Source organism: Mirounga angustirostris, unplaced genomic scaffold (assembly GCF_029215605.1).
Source record: "Mirounga angustirostris isolate CCGP_5_RB_7025 unplaced genomic scaffold, mMirAng1.0.hap1 SCAF_2, whole genome shotgun sequence".
NCBI lineage: Eukaryota > Metazoa > Chordata > Mammalia > Carnivora > Phocidae > Mirounga > Mirounga angustirostris.
In genome coordinates this window covers 126,171,697-126,195,127 of record NW_026991710.1, presented here as the reverse complement: position 1 = coordinate 126,195,127, position 23,431 = coordinate 126,171,697, and the positions used below count along the sequence as shown (strand labels likewise).

At 40.6% G+C, this 23,431-nt stretch overlaps 2 protein-coding genes across 7 annotated transcripts in view; one reads left to right on the top strand and one right to left on the bottom strand.

Moving 5' to 3' along the window:
• The window catches only part of LRBA (LPS responsive beige-like anchor protein), an 841,444-nt gene that overhangs the window by 816,840 nt on the left and 1,173 nt on the right, over positions 1–23,431 (top strand). For all 6 annotated transcript variants that reach the window (XM_064585149.1, XM_064585150.1, XM_064585152.1 and 3 more), the window contains 3 exons: positions 8,274–8,375; positions 11,941–12,137; positions 16,529–16,680. In XM_064585149.1, the coding sequence (XP_064441219.1) occupies positions 8,274–8,375; positions 11,941–12,137; positions 16,529–16,680 (451 nt within the window). The remainder of the gene's footprint in view (positions 1–8,273; positions 8,376–11,940; positions 12,138–16,528; positions 16,681–23,431) is intronic.
• The window catches only part of DCLK2 (doublecortin like kinase 2), a 159,062-nt gene continuing 154,427 nt past the window's right edge, over positions 18,797–23,431 (bottom strand). The window contains exon 16 of the mRNA XM_064585163.1: positions 18,797–23,417. Within this exon, the coding sequence (XP_064441233.1) occupies positions 23,370–23,417 (48 nt within the window). The 3' untranslated portion in view covers positions 18,797–23,369. The remainder of the gene's footprint in view (positions 23,418–23,431) is intronic.

The following is a 23,431-nucleotide window of genomic DNA, read 5'->3' as shown; positions in this document are numbered from 1 at the left end:
AATGTTTTATAATGAGCATGTATTACTTTGATAATCAGAGACAATAAAGATACATTGGGGTGGAATACCTAATTATATTAATATACCTTCACTTCCTGCTCTAGGTTTCTAGATATTAGTTTTATCAGAATTTATATGGATTGTTAGGGAAGGTTGGAAAGTCTAAGAAAAGGAAGAACGGGAGAAATCAAAGTATGATTTTTTAGAAATTAAGAAACAAAAAAATGACAAAAAACAAAAATAATCAGAACCATCTCTAATTTTCACTTATGCAGCATAGGATCAGATACACTTTTGCTGAAAGGAGTGTCTACAACAGAGAGTGAAGATCATTCTACTATTACTAGTACTACTTTACTCCTAGGTGATACTTGCTGGATGTTCACTTCATACTGGGCACCATCAAAAGCGCTTTACACTCACTGATATGAGGAATTCTTAATTGTAGGAAACAAACAGGGTTGCTGGAGTGGGGGGTGGGGTGGGAGAGATGGGGTGACTGGGTGATAGACACTGGGGAGGGTATGTGCTCTGGTAAGCGCTGTGAATTGTGCAAGACTGTTGAATCTCAGATCTGTACCTCTGAAACAAATAATGCAATATATGTCAAGAAAAAAAAAAGGAAGAAGAAGAAGGTAGCAGGAAGGGAAGAATGAAGGGGGGGAAATCGGAGGGGTAGACAAACCATGAGAGACGATGGACTCTGAAAAACAAACAGGGTTCTGGAGGGGAGGGGGGTGGGAGGATGGGTTGGCCTGGTGGTGGGTATTGAGGAGGGCACATTCTGCATGGAGCACTGGGTTTGTGCACAAACAATGAATCATGGAACACTTCATCTAAAACTAATGATGTAATGTATGGGGATTAACATAAGGAAAAAAAAAAAAAGCGCTTTACATAGTAGTCCTGTGTGGTAATTACTACTGTTATCCTTGTTTTATAGATGAGGCACAGAGAGATTATAAATATGTCTTTACTTGCTGCCCTGGGCCTTGAAGCTCCTAGATCTTACTGAAACTATGAGAACATGCCCAAGGGAGGTCACATAGCTAGCACTCTAGGCCAAAGGTGCCATTCTTTTTTTTTTTTTTTTTAAGATTTTATTTATTTATTTGATAGAGACACAGCGAGAGAGGGAACACCAGCAGGGGGGAGTGGGAGAGGGAGAAGCAGACTCCCCGCAGAGCAGGGAGCCTGATGCAGGGCTCAGTCCCAGAACCCTGGGATCATGACCTGAGCCAAAGGCAGACTCCTAATGACTGAGCCACCCAGGCGCCCCCAGAGGTGCCATTCTTGATCACTAAACTGTACTGCACTTTTATTTTGATTAATTGCACCATGAGCTATAGAAAATTTGATGCAATCCTGTCACTAAGGCATGCTTTGTATTTGCAAAGGACAATACAGAGATAATTTTGCTAAACTGAATTCTTAGGACAGTATATATCATTAGGATTTTGAGTTTTTATTTATTTTTATTTAGTTAGTTTTAAGATTTTATTTATTTATTTTGAGATAGAGAGAGCATGAGCAGGGGGGAGGGGCAAAGGGAGAGGGAGAATCAGACTCCTTGCTGAGCAGGGAACCCGTCCTGGGCCAGGACCCTGGGATCACAAGAAGGCAAACGCTTAACCCACTGAGCCACCCAGGCACCCCAGGATTTTGTGGGGGTTTTTGTTTTTTTAGAGAGAGTGCTCAAGTGGGGGAAGGGGGACAGAGGCAGAGGGAGAGAGAATCTTAAGCAGCTCCACCCCCAGCACAGAGCCTGACATGGGGGGAGTGGCTTAGTCTCATGACAGTCTTAATGACTCTGAGGTCTTGACCTGAGCCCAAATCAAGAGTCATTGCTTGGGATGCCTGGGTGGCTCAGTCAGTTAAGCATCTGCCTTTGGCTCAGGTCATGATCCCAGGGTCCTGGGATCGAGCCCTGCATCAGGCTCCCTGCTCGGCGGGAAGCCTGCTTCTCTCTCTGCCTGCCACTCCCCCTGCTTGTGCTCTCTCTCTCTGATAAATAAATAAAATCTTTAAAAAAAAATTTTTTTTTAAGTCATATGCTTAACCAACTGAGCCACCTGGGTGCCCCAGGATTTTGTATTTTTTAATATCATTACACAATTTAGGGTTATACTTTAAGTATACAATTGTAGGTACATACTCACACAAACACATTTTCCAGTATGCTTAGAAGAGAGAAAGAAATGCACACAGAGATGGAGACAGAGAGGAGGAAGATTATAAACCAAGAACTTAAAATGGATTTTTGTACCAACATTATCTTGTCTTGCATTAATAATTCTAATATTATTTACAAGAGGAAGCTACCAAAATTTGCTGTCTTATGGTTGTCCCATCCTAAATGCAGCTTTGGCTTATTTTCCATAGTCTATATGTTTAACCAAATTAGCATGTTTTTCACCAAAGAGACCACGATGAATAGAGAGGGGGAGAAGGGTTTGTGGAGATAGAAGGAATAGAACAAATTTCAAATAATTTCCCTTCGCATAATTAAAATATAGTGTTATAATTCCCATCGGGACATTAGAAAGTTAATGGGAAAGGTTTAAGGAACATTTAGTAGCTAACCTCATTTCCGCCTCAGAAAGCCATTTCCTTTGTCGGTTTGCCGTTATGGTGAGCCACATGAGAAAGCTTAGTGTACAGTTTTCACATGACTTTTTTTCCCTCCGTGTTGTAGTAATCAAAATGTAATTAAAATGGAACAAAAGGCATGTGCAAAATAGAAGTATCCATCTTTAGGAAATGACTGGCATATATTATATAATACTTAGATTATAAAAAATCTATGTATACTTAATAACATATATTTAGGTTCTTAAACTTGTGTTTTCTTTCAGAATGAATACTCTATTGAAATGATTTTTTTAACAAAGCCGGGTTTCATATTTTGTTTTACTTCTCTAAGAGGTCAGATGGTATTACATTTTAATAATGTGGAAAATTATATCAGTTGTTTTTATTTAAGGACTTTATTAATTGCTGTGAAATATTCATTTTGTATAAAAATTCATTTGTAACAAAGAGTTTGAACTTCAGTACAGCTTTTTGACCTTTCCAATTATAGGTATTTATAATTTGCAGGTTTATAGTAAGGTAACAAAACCTGATCCAGTGACCATTTAGAATCAAGTCATTTGCCAATACAATACTATATTTTATTCTCCTCTTGGTTTCCACAGTGCATTACACATAATATATATCCAATAAAGCTGTTAAGTGAACAAAGGAGTAAGTGAATGAATGAGAAAGCAATTGGGAAATGTTAACTTTTGGTCCAGGAGTCATCTAAACTAAGTATTAATTGAAAGAACTAATTTAATTTCTACAAACATAGGGATAGGGAGATATTGAACCAAACTTTGTTTCATAATAAATGGTATTTTAAAAATGAGGAATGAGTGAAGGGGATTCTCTCTCTGCTAATAACATATTGAAACTGCTAATGAGAACTTCGTAGTACATTTTGAAGTAATTTAATTTTCGTAAGACTGAGGAGATGATGCCAAAAATACCAAGAACTTTATTTTTTAAAATGTAAGTCAAAAGTTTGCCAGAAATACATGTCTGTTTGGTTTTTACCTGGATTATTAATTCTCCTTGCCTTAATGGAGACATATCTTTTGAAATATTTTTCTCATTGAATATTTATGAACAGGGTGCTAGAGAAAATTACTTTTTCCTCTTCTCTTCTTTGAGGTATAACTCTAAGTGGTTCAGGGTCCATTTGCTGGAGAAATATACTTAGTTATGAGGGCACCAAAGAAACACATTTAATAAAAACACTTGTTATTCTGCCTAATGGTGTAAAACATGTCACCTAATATTTTAAAACATAGGTCCAGTATAAATGCTAAATGGGTATTATGGAGATCCTGTGCTGCTTAAATTCAAGTTGGGTTGTTAGAATAGTGTCTGTAAATTTGTACTGATATTTCCAGTATTATGTACTGAGAAAAGCACATCTGTAAAAACTGGTGTGTCCTGGTATTCTTGGCAGGATTTGGGCTGTCTTTAATCTCCTTTGACTTGTTCATCTTCCTTTAAGGCCATCCATAAAGATGCACTGAGTATCCTTTTCAGCCTTTGGTTAGGATTTGCATCAGTAGTTATAAACCTGCTCTCTGGACAAAGACACCCTTTCCTTTGAAGTAATTGCTCAAGCTTTTCAAAGCAGTCCAAGAAGTCTATCCTCTTTCTCTTTTTATTTTTCTTTAAGAAGAGTTTGAAGTGTAGCCCCTTAAACTAGCAGCAAGATAAATTTTTCTCTCAGCTTTATTGAAAGCCATGACGATTTTTCAAGCAGTAGGACTTTAAAAGATTCTTAAAGGAATCTGTTCTGCTTTATGATCTAGCTTTTGGTAGATCCTACTACCCCAGGAAGCAAAAGTAAAGACTTCTTGTATCCATTAACACTGCAAATTTTTATCAATGAATTAATCTGATATTTTTCAGAAGACTTTTTTTTTTTTTTCTGCTCTTTGCTTTAGAGACTTCAGTAAAAAATGGTGATAGCTTTGGGGTCTTTGAAAAAGTAATGTATGGCCAGTATTGTTTTATTTGAGCTGCTTTCTTCCCCTCCCCCCGCCCAAGTATTAACTCTCAGGGCTGGCATGAGGATGGGATGTGAGTGCTACCATGGCAATGAGTTACATGGTTCCTAGATTTCGTTTCTAGACTTTCCAAACAAATATGCACAGATATGGAGCAGTTTTTTAACCTTTCCTTTCTGTAGGAGGTTATTGCTGGGCTCTGTGATCCAGGGTGATGTACAGCAGTGTAACTACAGAGAAATAAATAGATTCTGTGAGCCACATATAAAGCCTGTGTTCTGCCTCTGATTTCGCCTCTACCCTTAGTAATTTTATTCCAGGTGGTCCCCAAAATATCCGTTGAATTTAAACAGTTTGGATCTGTTGGATTTAAGTCCCATATCATATAATTTCTATTTGCTCTAGTGAAATTTTAATACTTAATCCAACAAGTATTTACTGTGAACAGATTTTTGTGATGACAAAATGTAAAGAATACACTCAATCTGCATAGCAGATAATAAAGGAAGTACACAGTTCAGTCTTTAAACAAGACTGCAAACAGCTTATTTTAAGAGGATTTGATATCCCTCCTTATATTCTTGTATGTGGATTTTTAGGGGCTATTAATGTGTATTTTCTAAAGGGGAGGGAATGTTAAATAGCACAGTCTTCTTACTGGAAATCCAGCAAGTGTTTTTGAAACCAGTTACCTGAGAACAACCCAATGGTCATAAGTTTACCCTTATGTTTTTAATTTGTTGTTTTTCTTTTCCTTTCCTTTTTTTTCTTCTATATTTCCTGAACTGTCTAACCTGCTTCCTGGGTTAGAGAACATTTTGCCAAACTTTGAAGCCAAAGTCCCAGCACTGAACAATTCTTTATTTAGAGATCAGGCTCTAGGAAAAGAAAAATCTTTTTCAGTTTTGAAATCATGCAGTATGTGTGTATCTTCTGACTTGTGGAGGGAGAAATGATTGGTATAATGTGGATCATTTGGAAACTTGTATTTCGTAAGTAAAGCATACTTACAAAAAATTTTAATTATGAGTTTACAAAAAAGAATGCTTTTATCTCAACCCACTTTATGGGCTTAATCATGAGGCTTCTTAAACTCTAACTTTATAGTCCTAGAAAATTCTCATATTTCAACTCTTATGTTAAATATAATTAGCAATTTTCTTACTTCCTCACTATGTCCCCGAGAAAAAATTCTTAGATCTAGAAAACAAAACGTTAGCACTGACATGCCTAAATGACAACATTTTCTGGGTCCATTATCCATCTGTCCTTTGTTTACTTTGGCTTACACTTTAGATTGCTTTCAGTTGCCATCAGTTTTCCTTCAAACTTTCATTTCCCACTAAGGAATTCCAAGACAACTCAAGTTAAAACACAAATCTCTCCACCTCAATAAAATAGTAACTTATGAAAACAAAAAAGGAAAAATCACATTAAAAATGTATTCCTTAGAGCTTAATGATTTTAATTCTTGATTTTAAAAGGTTGCCAATATATATAATTAAACATTAATTTTGAAAATAATGTACAGTATTTTGTAGAATGTAGAGCCTCTTGGGAAAGGGGGAACAATGAATCAGGGCTAACTCTAGGTAACCTTTTAAAACATACTTATTTCTAATTTTTGTGGCAAAGCTGATCTCTAACAGAAAGTTAAGTAGTTCAGATTGGCTTACATTATTTCCTCTTTTTCTGAAAAAAATTTCCCAAATTTGTGTACTTTTTAAGGAAAAAAACATAGTTGCTATTATAACAAATAATTTGTGGTTTGCAAAATGTCAAATGAACTTTGTAATTAAGGTGGGTTTCCCTCACAGTTTATAAACTTTGAATCAAAAGAAACCAAGCCCCTTATTCCACTCATGCCCTTGCCTTTTAATATGTCATTTGACATCTCCCTCTGTCACTAAGCATGGAGGCCAGTCCCAGTGTCGGGCTGCACATGGCACAGCCGATGCGGTTTGATATGATGGCCCTCTACTTACATTTCATTGCAGAAGTACTTAACAGTCCCCAGAAGCCACGAGGCACTCTGTGGGGACACAGCTATACATTATGTACGACAATAAATGCATCGTAATAATTCTTTGTAATGGCTAGACATGAAGTAACTGTAGGCTCCAGCTGAAGGGGGGCAGGAAGCACAGAAACTAGGCCCCTATGTCCATAGGAGAGCCTCCCCGCCCCCCCCCCCCGTTTTTGGTCATGGATCTCGGTGCATTCAGTAAAAGCTTCCTCCCTTCCTCCCCTCACCATCCTCCCAGAAAAACATAGGCATGTACATATATTTTGCATGAAATTTCAGAGAATCCACTGTGACCCATCACAAAAACCACTGCGTTGGAGGCTAGTTTGATTTTTTTTTTTTTAAAGATTTTATTATTATTTGACAGAGAGAGACATAGTGAGAGAGGGAACACAAGCAGGGGGAGTAGGAGAGGGAGAAGCAGGCTTCCCCGCGGTGCAGGGAGCCCGATGTGGGGCTCGATCCCAGGACCCTGGGGTCCCGACCTGAGCCGAAGGCAGACGCTTAACGACTGAGCCACCCAGGCACCCCGCCAGTTTAATTTTTTAACAGCCAGTATTTGCCTTTCCAAGGACAGTAGGTTTCTGCTGGATTTTCCCGGCCTACCTGAGAGGATAACAAGTTGTTCCTTCCACAGCTGGTGCTAGAGACCTTTTTCTGGGCATGTTTGCCCATTTTGAGTTACACAGTATCATTTATCAATCTTCCTGTGAAACCAATCCAAATCGAGGAAATCTAAGCATGCTAATGGAACACTGCTCTCTAGTCCCATTTATAAAGGCTTTCTGTGTCTTTGTCTTTAGAGACTGTAAAGGTGGAGGGCTACTGTGGTCTGAAAATAGTGTTCTTCAGGCTAAATAAGGAATTCAGCTTATCCTTGCCACTTGGCATGAATCAAGAGCCATGTCCTCTTTATCTGAGCTGGGCCTGTTTGTGGTGTGGGTTCCTTATTAACCAACCAGGTTTTTTTCTTCTTTTTATTTTGGGACTGAGATACAGGATGACTTCTTCTATTGTGAAAATGTCTGGGAACATCTTCCATTATCTGGATACTCATTCTCTGTCAGCCTTTCCTCACCTTCCTCCTCTAGTTTTCAGTCACTATCAGAACTACGTGTAAGAGTTTGCTTTATTTCCCCTCTGTTCTTTGAACCACAGAGAAATACCCTCTGTGAGGTTTCTATATCAGGAAAATACATAAGATTAGTAAATAGGCATTTAAGAGAGGGGCTACTTTGAGATATCATGTCCTAGTTCAGACTGTCTTCACTACAACAGGGATCTTAGGGGCCAATGGAAAAGGGGGTGGTGCTGCTGCCTACTTTTATAATCATCCATCTATAAATCATCTAATCAAGGGGCTTATATTTATATTTGGGAAGTATCTGAGTCATTCTACAATGCAGATCTTTGTCTTATTTTACTCTGTGTTTTCAACCACTGTTGCTTTATAATCATGTAAGGATTAGAAATTTAGCAACTGGTCTTCATACTCTAGCATGTAGTTTGGATCTAGGGCTAAAATAGCGTTTTGGGACAGATTTCCAAACTGTGAATTAAAAATTTAGGCATTATAGGAATTAGGAACAAGTTGTTGGTTATTTAAGTAGAAGGAGCTGAGAGAGGTAATCTCCTGCAGGAACTTGAACTGATTTGTTTTTATCTGTTTCTTCCTAAAGGTGAGACCACCACTCCTCGAGCCATTCTGACCGGCCACGACTATGAGATCACTTGTGCTGCTGTCTGCGCTGAGCTAGGCCTGGTGTTAAGTGGTTCCAAAGGTAAATCTGTGGTACCTTCATACAATGTGTGCATTTTTTGGTGTTTGGCAAGGATGGATTTGGCACTTTGTTCTCTAAGCTATGCTGTCTGTGTTACAGTAGCGATTAGCCATGTAGGACTATTTAAATTAACTAAAATGTGTAAGTTAACTATATAAAGTTTAAGACGAGTTCCTTGGTGGTGCTAGCCACTTTTCAGGTGTTCACTTCCCCCCACATGACTGTGCCTACTGAACTGAAGAGCATAAATACAGAACATTTACACCATTGCAGAAAATTGTGTTTCACAGCATTGCTCTGAAGAGGGAGGCAGGGACAAGGAGCATCTTTGTCTATTTGTTTATTCTTCTGGACTCTAGGCTGGTTTTCATCTCACACCTGGTGGGAACTCGACCTGGTCTGTTTTAACTTCCAAATCTCAGAATGAGGCTGGAGCCGGGATGGCATTGAGAATGGAGTGGAGAGCTACTTAAGCTGGTTTGCCTGGAGGTCTGCCCTTGCAACAACATCATGTATTTAGGCCAGAGATATTAAGCAAGCTTTCAGAGAGCACACACCACAAATCAGGATCTGACCTGGAACAGAGCTGTTTTTAATTCACTACTTATTCCATCTCAAGAGTTTATCCATTTCTCTGTCTCTCTGCCCTGAGCTGAGGTCTGAACACACAAAAAAAGTACTGTAGTCCTTTGTCTTTGAAGGTTATCTGGTGGGGATGCATTGAGTATTTGACTCACCTTATCTGTGTCTCGAACTATAATACTGAGTCTAGCCAACAAGACTTACTAAATATTCAAAGGGATTGTATTTAAAAATTTAGTTGGTCAAGGCAATGAAATAATGGTAGCAAGAATTCTATACCTACTAGATTTTTTTCCTTCTTATACCCAATAATTTCATATATCCCGAGCAAATATAAGTACTTAAGACTATACGGGATTCACGGAGAGGTAGACGAACCATGAGAGACGATGGACTCTGAAAAACAAACAGGGTTCTAGAGGGGAGGGGGGTGGGAGGATGGGTTAGCCTGGTGGTGGGTATTGAGGAGGGCACATTCTGCATGGAGCACTGGGTGTTATGCACAAACAATGAATCATGGAACACTACATCTAAAACTAATGATGTAATGTAGGGGATTAACATAAGAATAAAAAAAAAAAAAGACTATACGGGATTCAGATTAGACACAGGGGCACCCGGCAGCTCTTGATCTCAGGGTTGTGTGTTTGAGCCCCGTGTTGGGTATAGAGCTTACTTAAAAATAAAATCTTAAAAAAAAACCCAAAACACACAAAAAATTAGACATATAAAATGAACCTATCATAGTAAAGGTCATCCTTGTCATCCTTGCTTTGCATGGTAGTGCAGGACCATAAGAATGATAAGAATGACCATACAAGCTGAAAGCCATGTAGAGTGATCGCAACAATCAGTGGGGGACATTTGGGGTTGTTTCATGGCTTTTAAAATTTTTTGTCAAAACATTAAAAATTCGCTTACACAGTTTTATACACACACATATGGGCACAAAAAAACCAGGTAAACTCACATTTACATAATACACTGTAATTTAAAAACATTAGAAACTTTGAAAATTAAAGTGTTTTCCTCATGAGAAACTTATCAAGAGTAGAGCAGTGGTTGCCTCCTTCTCTTTGTATAACTTAAGATAAAGAATGGAATCTTTTCTGTGCTTTGACCAGTTGTCAGACTCCTTTCTAAGTTTTGGTCAGCTTCCAACATTTTATCTTCTGTGCATTCAACATCATGAAACATCCCCCTTGGGTTCCTTTAAAGTGAAGGTTCTTGCTGGCATCACTACTTCTGGGACATCATCATTCTTGTTACAACCCCTTTTCTAATCTATGTAAGTTCACCTTCACGGATTTCCTCTGGCTACATATCTACGGTCTCTCAGCAACGTCAACATTTCCAGAATCAGCTCTTTCTCCTGTAATCCCATTTATATTCAGTGCAAAGTTCACTCTCAGCTTTATCACTTTTCATTTCCTTACTGCAATTTCATCTTTTGGCCAGTAGTCCCTTTTGATGATCCATTTTTGTAAAATGTCACGTGGGTTTCTCTCTGGAGATGAGGAAGCAACACAACCACACAGCTCTGTGTGCACGGACTGAGGGACAGACCGTCAGTGACCACTCACGGACAGACTCTCAAGGAAATGATGTGGTTGGTCACTTGTGATGCACATCTGTTATTTACATAGTCATTTGTGGACTGAAGAGCTAGTCACAAAATGTGAACTTTATGCAACTACTGTGAAACCTGAAGTTTGAACTGTGGTGAGGGACTGGTGTCATTTAAAGAGTGATCATGGATATTCATGCTGCTGGGACTATGTGAAGCAGAGGCTGCTGGTATGTATTTATGTTGAGAACACAAAAAACTTATAAACTCCCTGAGCGATCAAGAAAAAGAAGAGAACCTGATTTTCAAAAGGGCATGCTCTTGGGGCGCCTGGGTGGCTCAGTCGTTAAGCGTCTGCCTTCAGCTCAAGTCATGATCCCAGGGTCCTGGGATCGAGCCCCACATCGGGCTCCCTGCTCCGTGGGAAGCCTGCTTCTCCCTCTCCCACTCCCCCTGCTTGTGTTCCCTCTCTCACGGTGCCTCTCTCTGTCAAATAAATAAAATCTTAAAAAAAGGAGGGGGGGGGCATGCTCTTGGTAGTCCTATGGGATCAGCTCACAAGTCCCACAGGCCTGAGTAATTTAGCTTGCAGATCAGCAGGCCTTATACTCATCTCCCCTCTTGTCTGACTCGGGCATCTCTTAGAACTTACTCATCACACAGGCGGTTCTGGTTACCTACTCCTTCTTTAACATGTAGCAGGCATTCAGTAAAAACCCTCTGATCGTAGGCACTCGCAGTAGCTTCCATCCCCCTCAGGCAGCTCAGCCTGGAGCTCAGCCTGGGGAGTTGGGAGTGTGGGTGCCACTCGCTTTGGGGGCAGCCAGCGAGTGTACTCGCTTGCAGAAGGACCTCTGCGTGAATTTACTGGGAGTGGGGAGGAGGGGGGAGGTGGACTACCAGCGACGTTCTTTCATTGTGAATAATGAGCAGTGGAGGGAAGAAGGCTGAGGCCCCCCAAAGCTGCCCTAAAGAGCTGTCCCCTCGCTGGCCCACAGTGCGACCACTGCTGTTGGGGCCCCTGTGACATGCAGACAGAGCTTCATCGTGATCTTGATGGCAGCTTGTGTTTAACTGTGGCCCACCCTTCCCGGAAGCTCCTCTAGGATTTGGAATTTGTCCTGTTCCTTTCTGAACGCATCTTGTTTTGATCATCTCTTGGCATAATAAATTTCACAAAGTTAACTTCCTGTCTCTTGAGGAGAAGTGAACTTGAATGTATAGGACTTGGCTTTCTCCTCTCCCAAGAAGAAGGTGAGATCTGGCCAGCATGCAGGTGACATTTTGTAAAATAACATATATATGTAAGTTTTAAAGGTTTGCTACAGCTGCATGATCCTGTTTGATCTGTGCTCAAGATTCATTTCACATTTGTCATCATTAAAAAAATTTTGTCTTTTGTTTCTCTTTTCTCAGAAGGACCATGTCTCATACATTCCATGAATGGAGACTTATTAAGGACTTTGGAGGGTCCTGAGAACTGCCTGAAACCAAAACTCATTCAGGCTTCAAGAGAGGGTCATTGTGTCATATTCTATGAAAATGGCTGCTTCTGTACATTCAGTGTGAACGGGAAACTCCAGGCCACTATGGAAACGGATGATAACATAAGGGTGAGTATACTACAGACTTTTCACCCTTCTAGATCTTGACCTCCAGGTGTGGCAAGTGAGGAGGGAGAGGGTTCACTAGAGAGACCTCTGTTTCAGTCGCAGAGGGCCTTTCCACGCCATAAGAAAATCATCAGGTAGCACTTGGATGGGGCTTGTATATTCACAGACCACGGCGTGTCCTGGCCGTGGCGACCGCATCGCTCAGCCAGGGCACTCCGTGCGTGACGGCACACAGTAAAGCCAACCTGCGTGGCTTTCATAGCATTGCTCAGCTTTTTTTTTTTTTCTCTAAGAAAGTTAACTGCACATAGTTGTTTTCTGAGCATCAAAACTAAACTAGTACACTAGACTACCCCTAACACCGATTCCTCTGCACACTTGAATAGGCAGCTGGTGGGAGTGGTAGGGATTACGACTATTTCGGATTAGTATCTCATTCCAGACTTGACTTCTTGAATAACAAGACCAACACTTGCCAAATTCAGGGAATTGGGCTTCCAATTATGATGTGAATTAGGCAGACATTTTTTTTTCCCTTTTGATAAGCCAGGAATGGTAATGCTAGGGGACCTTCTGGAGCCTTGCTTCATTTTCAGGACAGGACTCCAAAAGGATTAGAGGTTGAAGAAAACAATAAGGACTGCTCTTTGAAGAGGCTCTTTTTTCAAGGTCCTTCTTTTCTCACTCCCAGCCTTCAGGGGCAGCTTAAGATAAAAGGAAGCTGTGGTGTTCCTATCATTTTCCAGGATGAGGTTGGCGGCACATGTGAACTGTGTACGGTGAGGGGACTCTGGACATGTCGGGGGTGCAAAGAGGGTCACAGAGGCCGCTGCCCTCCAAGTGTGGCTTTAAGCTAGCTCTGGACATTATATTCGTTGCTCTTCCTGACCCAGGGCAGCTTAGATGACATAAATTTTCCCGGTTTCCCAGATCTAATCTGAGCCCCACCCCACCCCCACCCCCGCTTCTCTCAAGTAAACAAATACTGGAGTCAGTATTTGAAACAACAACCCTAAACATAGATTATGTGGATGAAATGAAGGGCACTTGCTGCTTCTGTCTCTTAGCATTGATTGCTTAATTCAGGGTCTTCTCCATTTCGCTCTGTAAATTTTCTTCACTGTATTTTGACTGCCTCTACCACAAAAGCGTGCACTCCTACTTTTATTTTTCCCTTCCTTCCCATAATACTTCATTTAAACCAAGTACAAATCGGGCGCCTGGGTGGCTCAGTTGGTTAAGCGACTGCCTTCGGCTCAGGTCATGGTCCTGGAGTCCCGGGATCCAGCCCGCGTCGGGCTCCCTGCTCGGCAGAGAGTCTGCTTCTCCCTCTGACCCTCCTCCCTCTCATCCTCTCTGTCTCTCATTCTCTCTGTCTCAAATAAATAAAAAAATAAAAATAAAAAAAATAAAAAAATCTTTAAACCAAGTACACATCAGAGGATTTTCCTTTCCTCTTTTCTTTACAATAATAATGTTGATAATCTGTCACTCTGAGTTACGATTATACTGTCAGCAACACTAAGAAATCTGTAAAATAATTTGAAATCCCTTGCTGGCTAAAACAATATCTGTGGCATTTCAGTTAGTACCGAAGGCTCTGGGAAGTTCCTTGAGGCAATGGTACGGAGGCTTTCTGCAGACTGTTCATACACACATGCTTTTCCTCTCTGCCCTATCGCCATTGTTTTTTTCCCCCTGTAATATTTCCCACTGGATTTTAGGCTTAAACAATCCATTGCCTTTTTCCCAGCACTCCTGCACTTTATCACACTGGCTTGCAAGTGGCAACTGTGTGATTAAAACAAGTTTGCCTGGGGCGCCTGGGTGGCTCAGCCGTTAAGCGTCTGCGGCTCAGGTCATGATCCCAGGGTCCTGGGATCGAGCCCTACATCGGGCTCCCTGCTCGGCGGGAAGTCTGCTTCTCCCTCTCCCACTCCCCCTGCTTGTGTTCCCTCTCTCACTGTGTCTCTCTCTGTCAAATAAATAAATAAAATCTTGAAAAAAAAAAAAAGTTTGCCTGAAATGAGCACTACCTGCCCATGGCTCCAGAGACTGGCACTGGCACAGCTAACGGCTGGAGAATACGAGACATCCCAGAGCAAAAATCTCCAGTTCCATCCTGCAGTCTGAGCTGTACAAGGAAATGAGACCATGGAAACAAAGTAGTCATCAGCTCAGACCAGAAATTAAGTTTCTCTGAAATACCAAGAACCCTGCAGGCGGCAGCCTGGGGAACCTCTGCACTAATCAAGGCTTCCCACCTGTTTTTATTTAGATGCCAGATTGTTGGGTGGCATTTGGTTAATGTATCATAGCACATCAACTAGGCAGTGTTTAGATGTCTTAATGAGTAACTTAAATTAAGTGGGCAGCCTGTACAGAGCAGCAAAGTTATTTTATCCTAAACAAAGGATAACCACCATTTCACCCCTAGGAACTCATTTCTTTTCTTTTTCTGGGGAAACTCGGTTTTAGGACATGAGCCTGCCCAGCAGGCTGCTATGGCCGTAGAAAGCAGTACAGCTGTGGCATTGTCCAAGGCACTCCGGAGTCCAGGGGATGTGGACATGTCTCGGGGGCCCTCTTAAAATCTCTCGTCTCGGCCCACCCCGGATACTGAGGAGAGGAGTTAGAGCTAAGAACTCCGTGAGCGCTGGTTTGGGTGGAAGACCGGGCGCCCTCAGTAAATGTTACCGTATCTCTTACTCCAGGGGAACTTGACAGGTTCCTCGTGAGAAAGGCCAACAAAATACTCTCTCACCTTGGCGGGCACCTGGCTTATTAAAATGTTTTGGATGCCGATAAATATATAAGCCTAAAAATCCAGGCTTCATTTAATTCCAGACAGAACTAGGATTAGCGATTCTTTACTAGAACAAAGAGTTAAAGAAAAGTAGTTTCAGTTTATGTTTTAATATAGCACTTACCCAGCAAAAAGCCTCAAGGATCAAACTCAAGTGAACCACAACCATAAAGTTAATGGATTTTCATCAGCTGAATTTTGTAAGTGTAGCAAGTAATTGTTTGCCCCGGCCCGTACTGCAGTTCTCTGGTAGCCTGTAGCGATCACCGTTTGTGACATGAATGGGGGGGAAAGGATATTGACTTTTACTTATATTGAAGAATCTTACTATTTGTATTGGATTAAGATTCAGAGAATACTTCTTACCTGTAAGTGTTTTCCATATACGGGTTTTTCTTAGATGTATTTTTGTATTCTTTGAGAATAAGCTACATTTAAGAGACCAGTAAAAGTTGGCATTTACGTAAATGTGAATTGAATGGCTGTGGAACAGTCCTTTTCTAGGGTTTTTAAAAAATTTTGTCAAAGGGCACGTTACAAACTTAAGGCAACTGTACTAAAACTGAGTGCAGAACAAATACATTTTCAGAAGTTAGATTTTTTTTTCTTTCTGGCTTGTTAGCACAATCTGCCTTCCCATATTCACTGTCCAGGTAGACATAGGATTACAGGTATTTATGCTTTCTCTGTAAAAGGATAAAAAATATTTTAGGCTTTGCAGGCTCTGTATTCTGTTGTAGTCACTTGTGAGAGTGGCCATAAATTAATGGGTGTGGTTATGTTCCAGTAACCCTTATTTACGGGCACTGAAATTTGGAATTCATATAATCTTCACAAGTCATGGAATATTATTCTTCCTTTGATTTTTTCCAACCACTAAAAATGTAACAAGTCGTATAAAAGCAGGCAGTGGTCTGCATTTGGCCCCATTTACAGGACTGAAGAGCAAATACCATGTCTGTACTTCCTGTTCAGTACTGGCAGGAAGCAGTCAGTCCTGGGGCAAGAAGAAAATGCTTCCCCTGGGGTTTAATCACCCTGGAAGCTGGCTCTCTATCTACCACGTTGCCTTCCTCACCGCTGTAAACATCCAGGAGGCCTAGTGAAGTTACTAAAGCTCTTGGTCTTCTCCCGTGGGGCCACAGCCCCAAAGGCAGCAGTCTTTTCTTGGGGATCTGAGGTCAGCTAGCACTGCCTGCCCAGCCTTGGGATAGAGTGGGCTTAGCACATCCACAGTACAACCGGACAGATGCCAGGAGGCTCCTCAGTTCATAATGCTGGTCCTAGGCCACAACATGCACCATTTAAATTGTATTCACAGAGCCGGAAGAGTTTGCCACCTCATCTTTAAAAAGCAAAAATTAAAAACACAAAACCTCAAACACTGCCTAACTTTGTCCATTTGATTTTTGAAAAAGGACAAAAGTTTTCTGTAACTCCTGATTTCCTATAACCTTCTTAGGAGCACATGCATCCACTCTCTCCCTGCATGGAGTGGCTGCAGGGTAGAGGAAGGAAACAAGGGCTGGGAGCCGGGGTTCTCGTAGGGCCACACCTCTACTGAATATTGCTGTGTCTCTCCTAGGCCATCCAGCTGAGCCGAGATGGGCAGTACCTGCTCACAGGAGGGGACAACGGTGTGGTCATGGTCTGGCAGGTGTCTGACCTCAAGCACCTCTTTGCCTATCCAGGCTGCGATGCTGGAATCCGGGCCATGGCCCTGTCTTACGACCAGAGGTAACACTGAAATCACGGTCTACTGATGGGGATAGTGAAAACTGGAGGGAATTTATTTAAATGGACTGATGGATAGACTGGGTTGTGGGGATCACCTGGGCAATCAAAAAAGCCAGTGAGAGGCACCTGGGTGGCTCAGTCATTAAGCGTCTGCCTTCGGCTCAGGTCATGATCCCGGGGTCCTGGGATCGAGCCCCATGTCCTCCATGCTCAGCGGGGAGTCTGCTTCTCCCTCTCCCTCTGCTGCTCCCCCTGCTTGTGCTCTCTCTCGTTCACTCTCTCTCAATAAATAAATCTTAAAAAAAAAAAGCCAGTGAATTTTTTTTTTTAAAGTGTCATTTTTCTTTTTGATGGCATTGCCACTCCTAGACAAAGGCTGAATTCTCCAGCAATAGACAGGATTTAAGTAACAAAAACTGTAATTACATTGCCATAAAGCTTTTTATATTTCTTAGAGTACTTTTTCCTTAAAATAAAAATTTAAGAGCTGTAAACATGTTTAATACAAAATGGCTGTATCTCTGTCCATGAGAATTCTATGGAGAGATTTGCCTTATTTCCTAAAACCTTCCAAGTGGTAAATTTTGGGGAGATAGTCTTCAGTATCTTATTTCTTCTTAACATACAGTCACAGATTTTAGTTCCTAATTTTTTTTTTAAATATTTTATTTGACAGAGAGAGACAGACCAAGAGAGGGAACAAAAGCAGGGGGAGCGGGAGAGGGAGGAGCAGGCTTCCCGCGGAGCAGGGAGCCTGATGTGGGGCTTGATCCCAGGACCCTGGGACCATGACCTGAGCCCAAGGCAGACGCGCATAACGACTGAGCCACCCAGGCGCCCCTAGTTCCTAACTTTTTTATTGTGTTAACATATACATAAAATTTACCATCACTTTTTTGGTGTACAATTCAGTGGCATTACGTACATTCACACTGTTGTACAACTATCATCACTGCCCATCTCTTTTTTTTTCATAAGTTTTCATCGTCCCAAAGAGAAGTTCTGTACCCATTAAACACTAACTTACCATTTTCCCTCCCAGAGCTCCATCCAGCTCACTTTAATTCCAGTGTCTGTCTCTATGAATTTGCGTCTTTTAGATACTTCGTATAAGTGGAAGCATAAAATATTTGTCCTATTGTAGCATGTGTCAAGCTCATTCCTTTTTAAGGCTGAATAGTACATGCCACTTTGTATAGCTACTCATCTGTTGACATTTTGGTTGTTTTCACCTTTTGGCTGTTGTGAATAAGGTTGCCATGAACGTTCATTCACGTACAAATATCTGTTCAGATTCCTGTTTTCTTTTATTTGAGGTAGACAACCAGGAGTGGAATGCTTGGTTTGGTGTAGTGATTGATGTAGTTTTGGTATAGTGTGTGTGTGATTTGTTGTTGTTGTTTTAAGATTTTTATTTATTTGACAGAGAGAGAGAGCACAAGTAGGCAGAGTGACAGGCAGAGGGAGAGGGAGAAGCAGTAATGGTAATTCTTTAACTTTTTGAGGAACTGCCAAACTGTTCTCCACAGTGTCTGCACCATTTTACATTCCCACCAGCAGAGCATAAGGCCTGCAATTTCTCCACATCTTCACCAACACCTGTTATGTCCTGGTTGTGGTTTATTTTTGTTTTTTAATAATATCCATCCTAATGGGTGTGAAATGGTCTCTTACTGTGGTTTTGATTTGCATTTCCCTAATGACTGGTGGTGTTGACGTTGCACTCTTAATAGTGTTCTCTGATGTGCGGAAGTTTTTAATTTTGATGAAGTCTTTTACTGTTGTTGTAAATGCTTCCAGCGTATCCAAGAAATCATTGCAAAATCCAATGTCATAAAGCTTTTCCCCTATGAGTTTTATAGTTGTAACGCTTATGTTTAGTTTTTGATCCATTTTGAATTCATGCCTGTATATGATAGTAGATAAGGGTCCAGTTTCATTCTTTTGCATGTGGATATTGGTTTTCCCAACACTATTTGTTGAAAAGACTGTCCTTTCCCCACTGAATGGTCTTGACACTTATCAAAAATCATTTGACCATATATGTGAGTTTATTTCTGGGTTCTCTATTCTGTTGATCCATATGCCAGTACCAAACTGTTTTGATTACTATAGCTTTGTGGAAAGTTTTGAAATCATGAAGTAAAATTAATTTTTTTTTTTTTCCAAGATTGTTTTTGGCTATTTGGGGTTCCTTGAGAATCCATTATGAATTTTATGATGGGTTTTTTCTATTTTTGCAAAAAAAGGGGGGGGATTTTGATAGGGATTGGGTTGAATCTGTTGATTACTTTGGCTAGTATTGTCATTTTAACAATATTAAATCTTCCAGTCTGTGAACCCAGATGTCTTTCCATTTATTTGCTTTTTTTAATCTCTTTCAGCAACATTTTATAGTTTGCAATATACAAGTCTTTGGCCTCCTTGGTTAAATTAGGCTTGAGTATTTTATTCATTTTGTTGCTATTGTAAATGGAATTGTTAATTTCCTTTTCAGATTTTTTTCATTGCACATGTACAGAAATGCAACTTAATTTTGTGTGGATTTTATATCGTGTAAAACTTTGTTGAATTCATTAACTCTAACAGGTTTTTTTGTGGAATCCTTAGGATTTCCTATATATAAGGTCATGTCAGTCTGTAATAGAAATTAATTTTACTTCAAACTTTCCAATTTGGATGTTTTTTGTCTTGCCTAATTGCTCTGGCTAGGACTCCCAGTACCATGTTGAACTGGTAAAAGTGTTTATTTTTGTCTTGTTTCTGATAATAGAAGAAAAGCTTTTAGTCTTTCACCACTGTGTATGATATTAGCTGTGGGTTTTTCAAAAATTCCCTTTATCATGTTTATGTACTTTCCTTCTATTCCTAGTTTGAGTGATATCATAAAAGCATGTTGAATTTTGTGAAATGCCTCTTGTTCATCAATTGAGGTGATTATGTAGGTTTTTGTTAGTTCTGCTAATGTGGTAGATTACGTTGATTTTTGTATGTTGAACCATTCTTGCATTCCAAGAATAAACCCATCTTGGGTCATGGTGTATAATCCTTTAATATACGGCTGAATTGGGTTTGCTAATATTTGTTGAAGATTTTTATAGCAATATTCATAAGGGATATTGGTCTGTAATTTTTGTTTCCTGTAGTGTCTCTGATTTTGGTGTCAGGGTAATGCTGGCCTCACTGAATGACTTAGGAAGTATTCTGTCGTCTTTAGTTTTTAGAAGAGTAAGAGCTGGTGTTAATCCGTCTTTTAAAATGTTTGATAGAATTCACCACTGAAGCCATCTAGTCCAGGGCTTTTCTTTATTGGGAGGCTTTTGATTATTGATTCAGTCTCGTTAGTAGTTATAAGATTCAGTCTTGTTAGTAGTTATAAGTCTATTCATATGTTCTATTTTTTCATGATTTAGTTTTGGTATAGTGTGTGTTTTTAAGAATTTTTCCATTTCAGGGCGCCTGGGTGGCTCAGTTGGTTAAGCGACTGCCTTCGGCTCAGGTCATGATCCTAGAGTCCCGGGATCGAGTCTCGCATCGGGCTCCCTGCTCGGCAGGGAGCCTGCTTCTCCCTCTGACCCTCCCCCCTCTCATGTGCTCTCTGTCTCTCTCATTCTGTCTCAAATAAATAAAATCTTTAAAAAAAAAAAAAATTTTTTTCCATTTCAGGGGCGCCTGGCTGGCTCAGTGAGTGCGGTGTGCAACTCTTCATCTCGGGGTTGTGAGTTCAGGCCCCACGTTGGGTGTAGAGATTACTTAAAATCTATTTATTTTTAAAGATTTTATTTGAGAGAGAGCATGAGCGGGGTGGGAGGGAGAGGGAGAAGCAGACTTCCCTCCCCAGTGAGCAGGGAGCCCGACATGGGGCTTGATCCCAGGACTCTGGGATCATGACCTGAGCCAAAAGCAGACGCTTAACCCACTGAGCCACCCAGGTGCCCCTAAAATCTTAAAAAAAAAAAAAAAAAATTCCATTTGATCTAATTGTTGGCATACAATTGTTCCTAGTATTCTTATAATCCTTTTTTATTTCTGTAAAATTGGTAGTAACATCTCTATGATTTTAGTAGTTTGAGTCCTCTCTTTTTTCTAAGTCAATCTAGCTAAAAGTTTGTCAATTTAATCTTTTCAAAGAACCAGCTCTTGGTTTTCTTGATTTTTCTCCCATTTTTTCTATCCTCTGTTTTATTTATCTCCACTCTCTAACCTTCATTATTTCCTTCCTCCTATGTTAGTTTTGAGTTTAGTTTGCTCTTTTTCTGGTTCAGGGTGTAGAATTAGGTTACTGATTGAGATATTTCTTTTTTAATGTATGTATTTACAGTTATAAATTTCCCTCAGCATTGCATTGTTTGGTTTATTGTGTTTTCATTTGTCTCCGTAATTTTCTAATTTCTGTTCAGATTTGATTCATTGCTTGCTTAATTTCTATATATTTGTGAATTTTCATTTTCCGTTATTGCTTTCTTGTTCTATCGTGATCAGAAAAGATACTTTGTATGATTTTTAAATTTGTTAAGACTAGTTTTATGGCCTAACATGGTTTATTCTGGAGAATACTCCATGCTCACTTAAGAAAAATGTCTGTTCTGCTGTTTTTGGGTGAGTGTTCAATATATGTGTTAGATCTACTTGTTTTGTTTTTTAATTAGATTTTTAATAAACATTTATTTGAGAGAGAAAGTGAGAGAGAGCACAAGGCAGGGGGAGAGGCAGACTCCCTGCTGAGCAAGGAGCCTGATACAGGGCTCGATCTAGAAACCCTGGCATGATGACCTGAGCCAAAAGCAGACGCTTAACCGACTGAGCCACCCAGGTGTCCCTAATTAGATCTTATTTTAAAGTAATCTCTATACCCAACATAGGGTTCAAACTCACAACCCTGAGACCAAGAGTTGCATGCTCTACTGACTGAGCCAGTCAGGCACCCCAGTCACTTGGTTTTTAGTATTCTTTAGATTCTCTATTTCCTTCTGGTTGTTCTACCCATTATTGAAAGTGGGGTACTGAAGTCTGCAACTATTATTGTAGAACTGTTTATTTTTCCCTTCCATTCTGTCACAGTTTGGGCTCCATATATCTTGGGGGCTCTGATATTTGGTACATTTGTTTGTACAGACTTCATCTTATTGTGCTTTGCGGATAGTTTTTACAAATTGAACTTTTGTGGCAAACCTGCATTGAGCAGGTCTGCCATTTTTCCAACAGCATTTGCTCGTGTGTCTGTCACATTTTGATAATTCTCACAATATTTCAAACTTTTTCATTCTATTTGTTATGGTGATCTGTGATTACAGATGTGATTACATCTTGCACAAAGCTCAGATGATGGTTAGCAGTTTTTAGCAATCAAATATTTTTTAATTAAGGTATGTACATTTTTTAGACATGCTACTGCACACTTAATAGACTATAGTGCAAATGTAAACATAACTTTTACATGCACTGGGAAACCAAAAATTCATTTGACTCACTTTATTGCAGTGGTCTAGAACCAACACCATATCTCCAAGATATGCCTGTAATTGCTATATCTTCTTGATAAATTGACCTTTTAATTGATAGTGTACTTCTTTGTCTCATAACAGATGACTTAAAGCCTACTTTGTCTGATCTTAGTATAGCCACTCCAGCTCTCTCATTACTATTTGCATGGAATGTCTTCTTCCGTCCTGTCACTTTCAACCTGTGTCTTTAGATCTAAAGCAACTCTCTTGTAGACAACATATAGTTTGATCATGTTTTTTATCCACTGTGCCAGTGTCTCTTGATTGGAGAGTTCAATGCCTTTACAGTTAATCACCAATAAGACTTACTTTTGCCATTTTACTATTTTGTTTTCTGTGTGTCTTAGAGCTTTTTTTGTCCCTCATTCCCTCATTACTGCCTTCTTTTGTGTTTGATTTTTTTGGTAGTGGCACATTTTAGTTCCTAATTTTGATATGAGGTAGTAGGAAGGATATTGCAAATGACTTCTAAGGACTGGTCCTACCAGACCATTCAGAGGAAGGTCTAAGATAATAAGCTCCTCTAAACTGCTGGTCCCACTGCTCTGCGGGTTTTCCCTGCGCCACCTTCAAAGGGACAGGGGGGCACGCAGTGGCAGCTCCTGTCTTTAGTGATCATTTCAGTGAGTTCACAGTCTTAGGACTAGGCCCCCGCCCAGATCTTCTGCAGAGCAGAGCTCGGCCCAAATGACGGTCAACTCTCTGCCAGAGCGATCTCGGACACCTAATTGTGTGCCGCTTCCTCCACCAGCAAGTACTTGATAGCTCGCCTAAAAGATAGGGGGCAGGCACAGCGGGGGGGAGAGAGACTGCGGTGTGGTGCTGGCATCACACGGTGACACGCAGGAGCTACACTGGGGAGTGCAGGGTAACGGGCAGAGCTGTGCCTCTGAAGCTAACGTATCCTCGGTGTCGGCTTCAAGTTTGTATCTATAAAAATAAAAGCTAGGGCTCACCAGCCCAGCACCCCCCCCCCCCCCCGAAATGATCAAGCCTAGCCAGTGTTTGTTAGTGACTCACCCTGCACGTACTGGCTGCACGTTCAGTAAAAAGGCAGGCTGTGCTGTGGCTCTTCGTGGAGTTTCGGAGGTGGCATGCTGAGCTCCCTCAGTGTTGTGCCCCTGGGCAAGCAGCAGACGTGCCGTAGGCTCGCCAATTGTTAGGTTCGACTGCCATCTTCTAGATTTACCTTGGAGATTTGGGGAAGGCAGTGCTTTCTTTAGGAACAGAACCCTAGGAAACAAAGC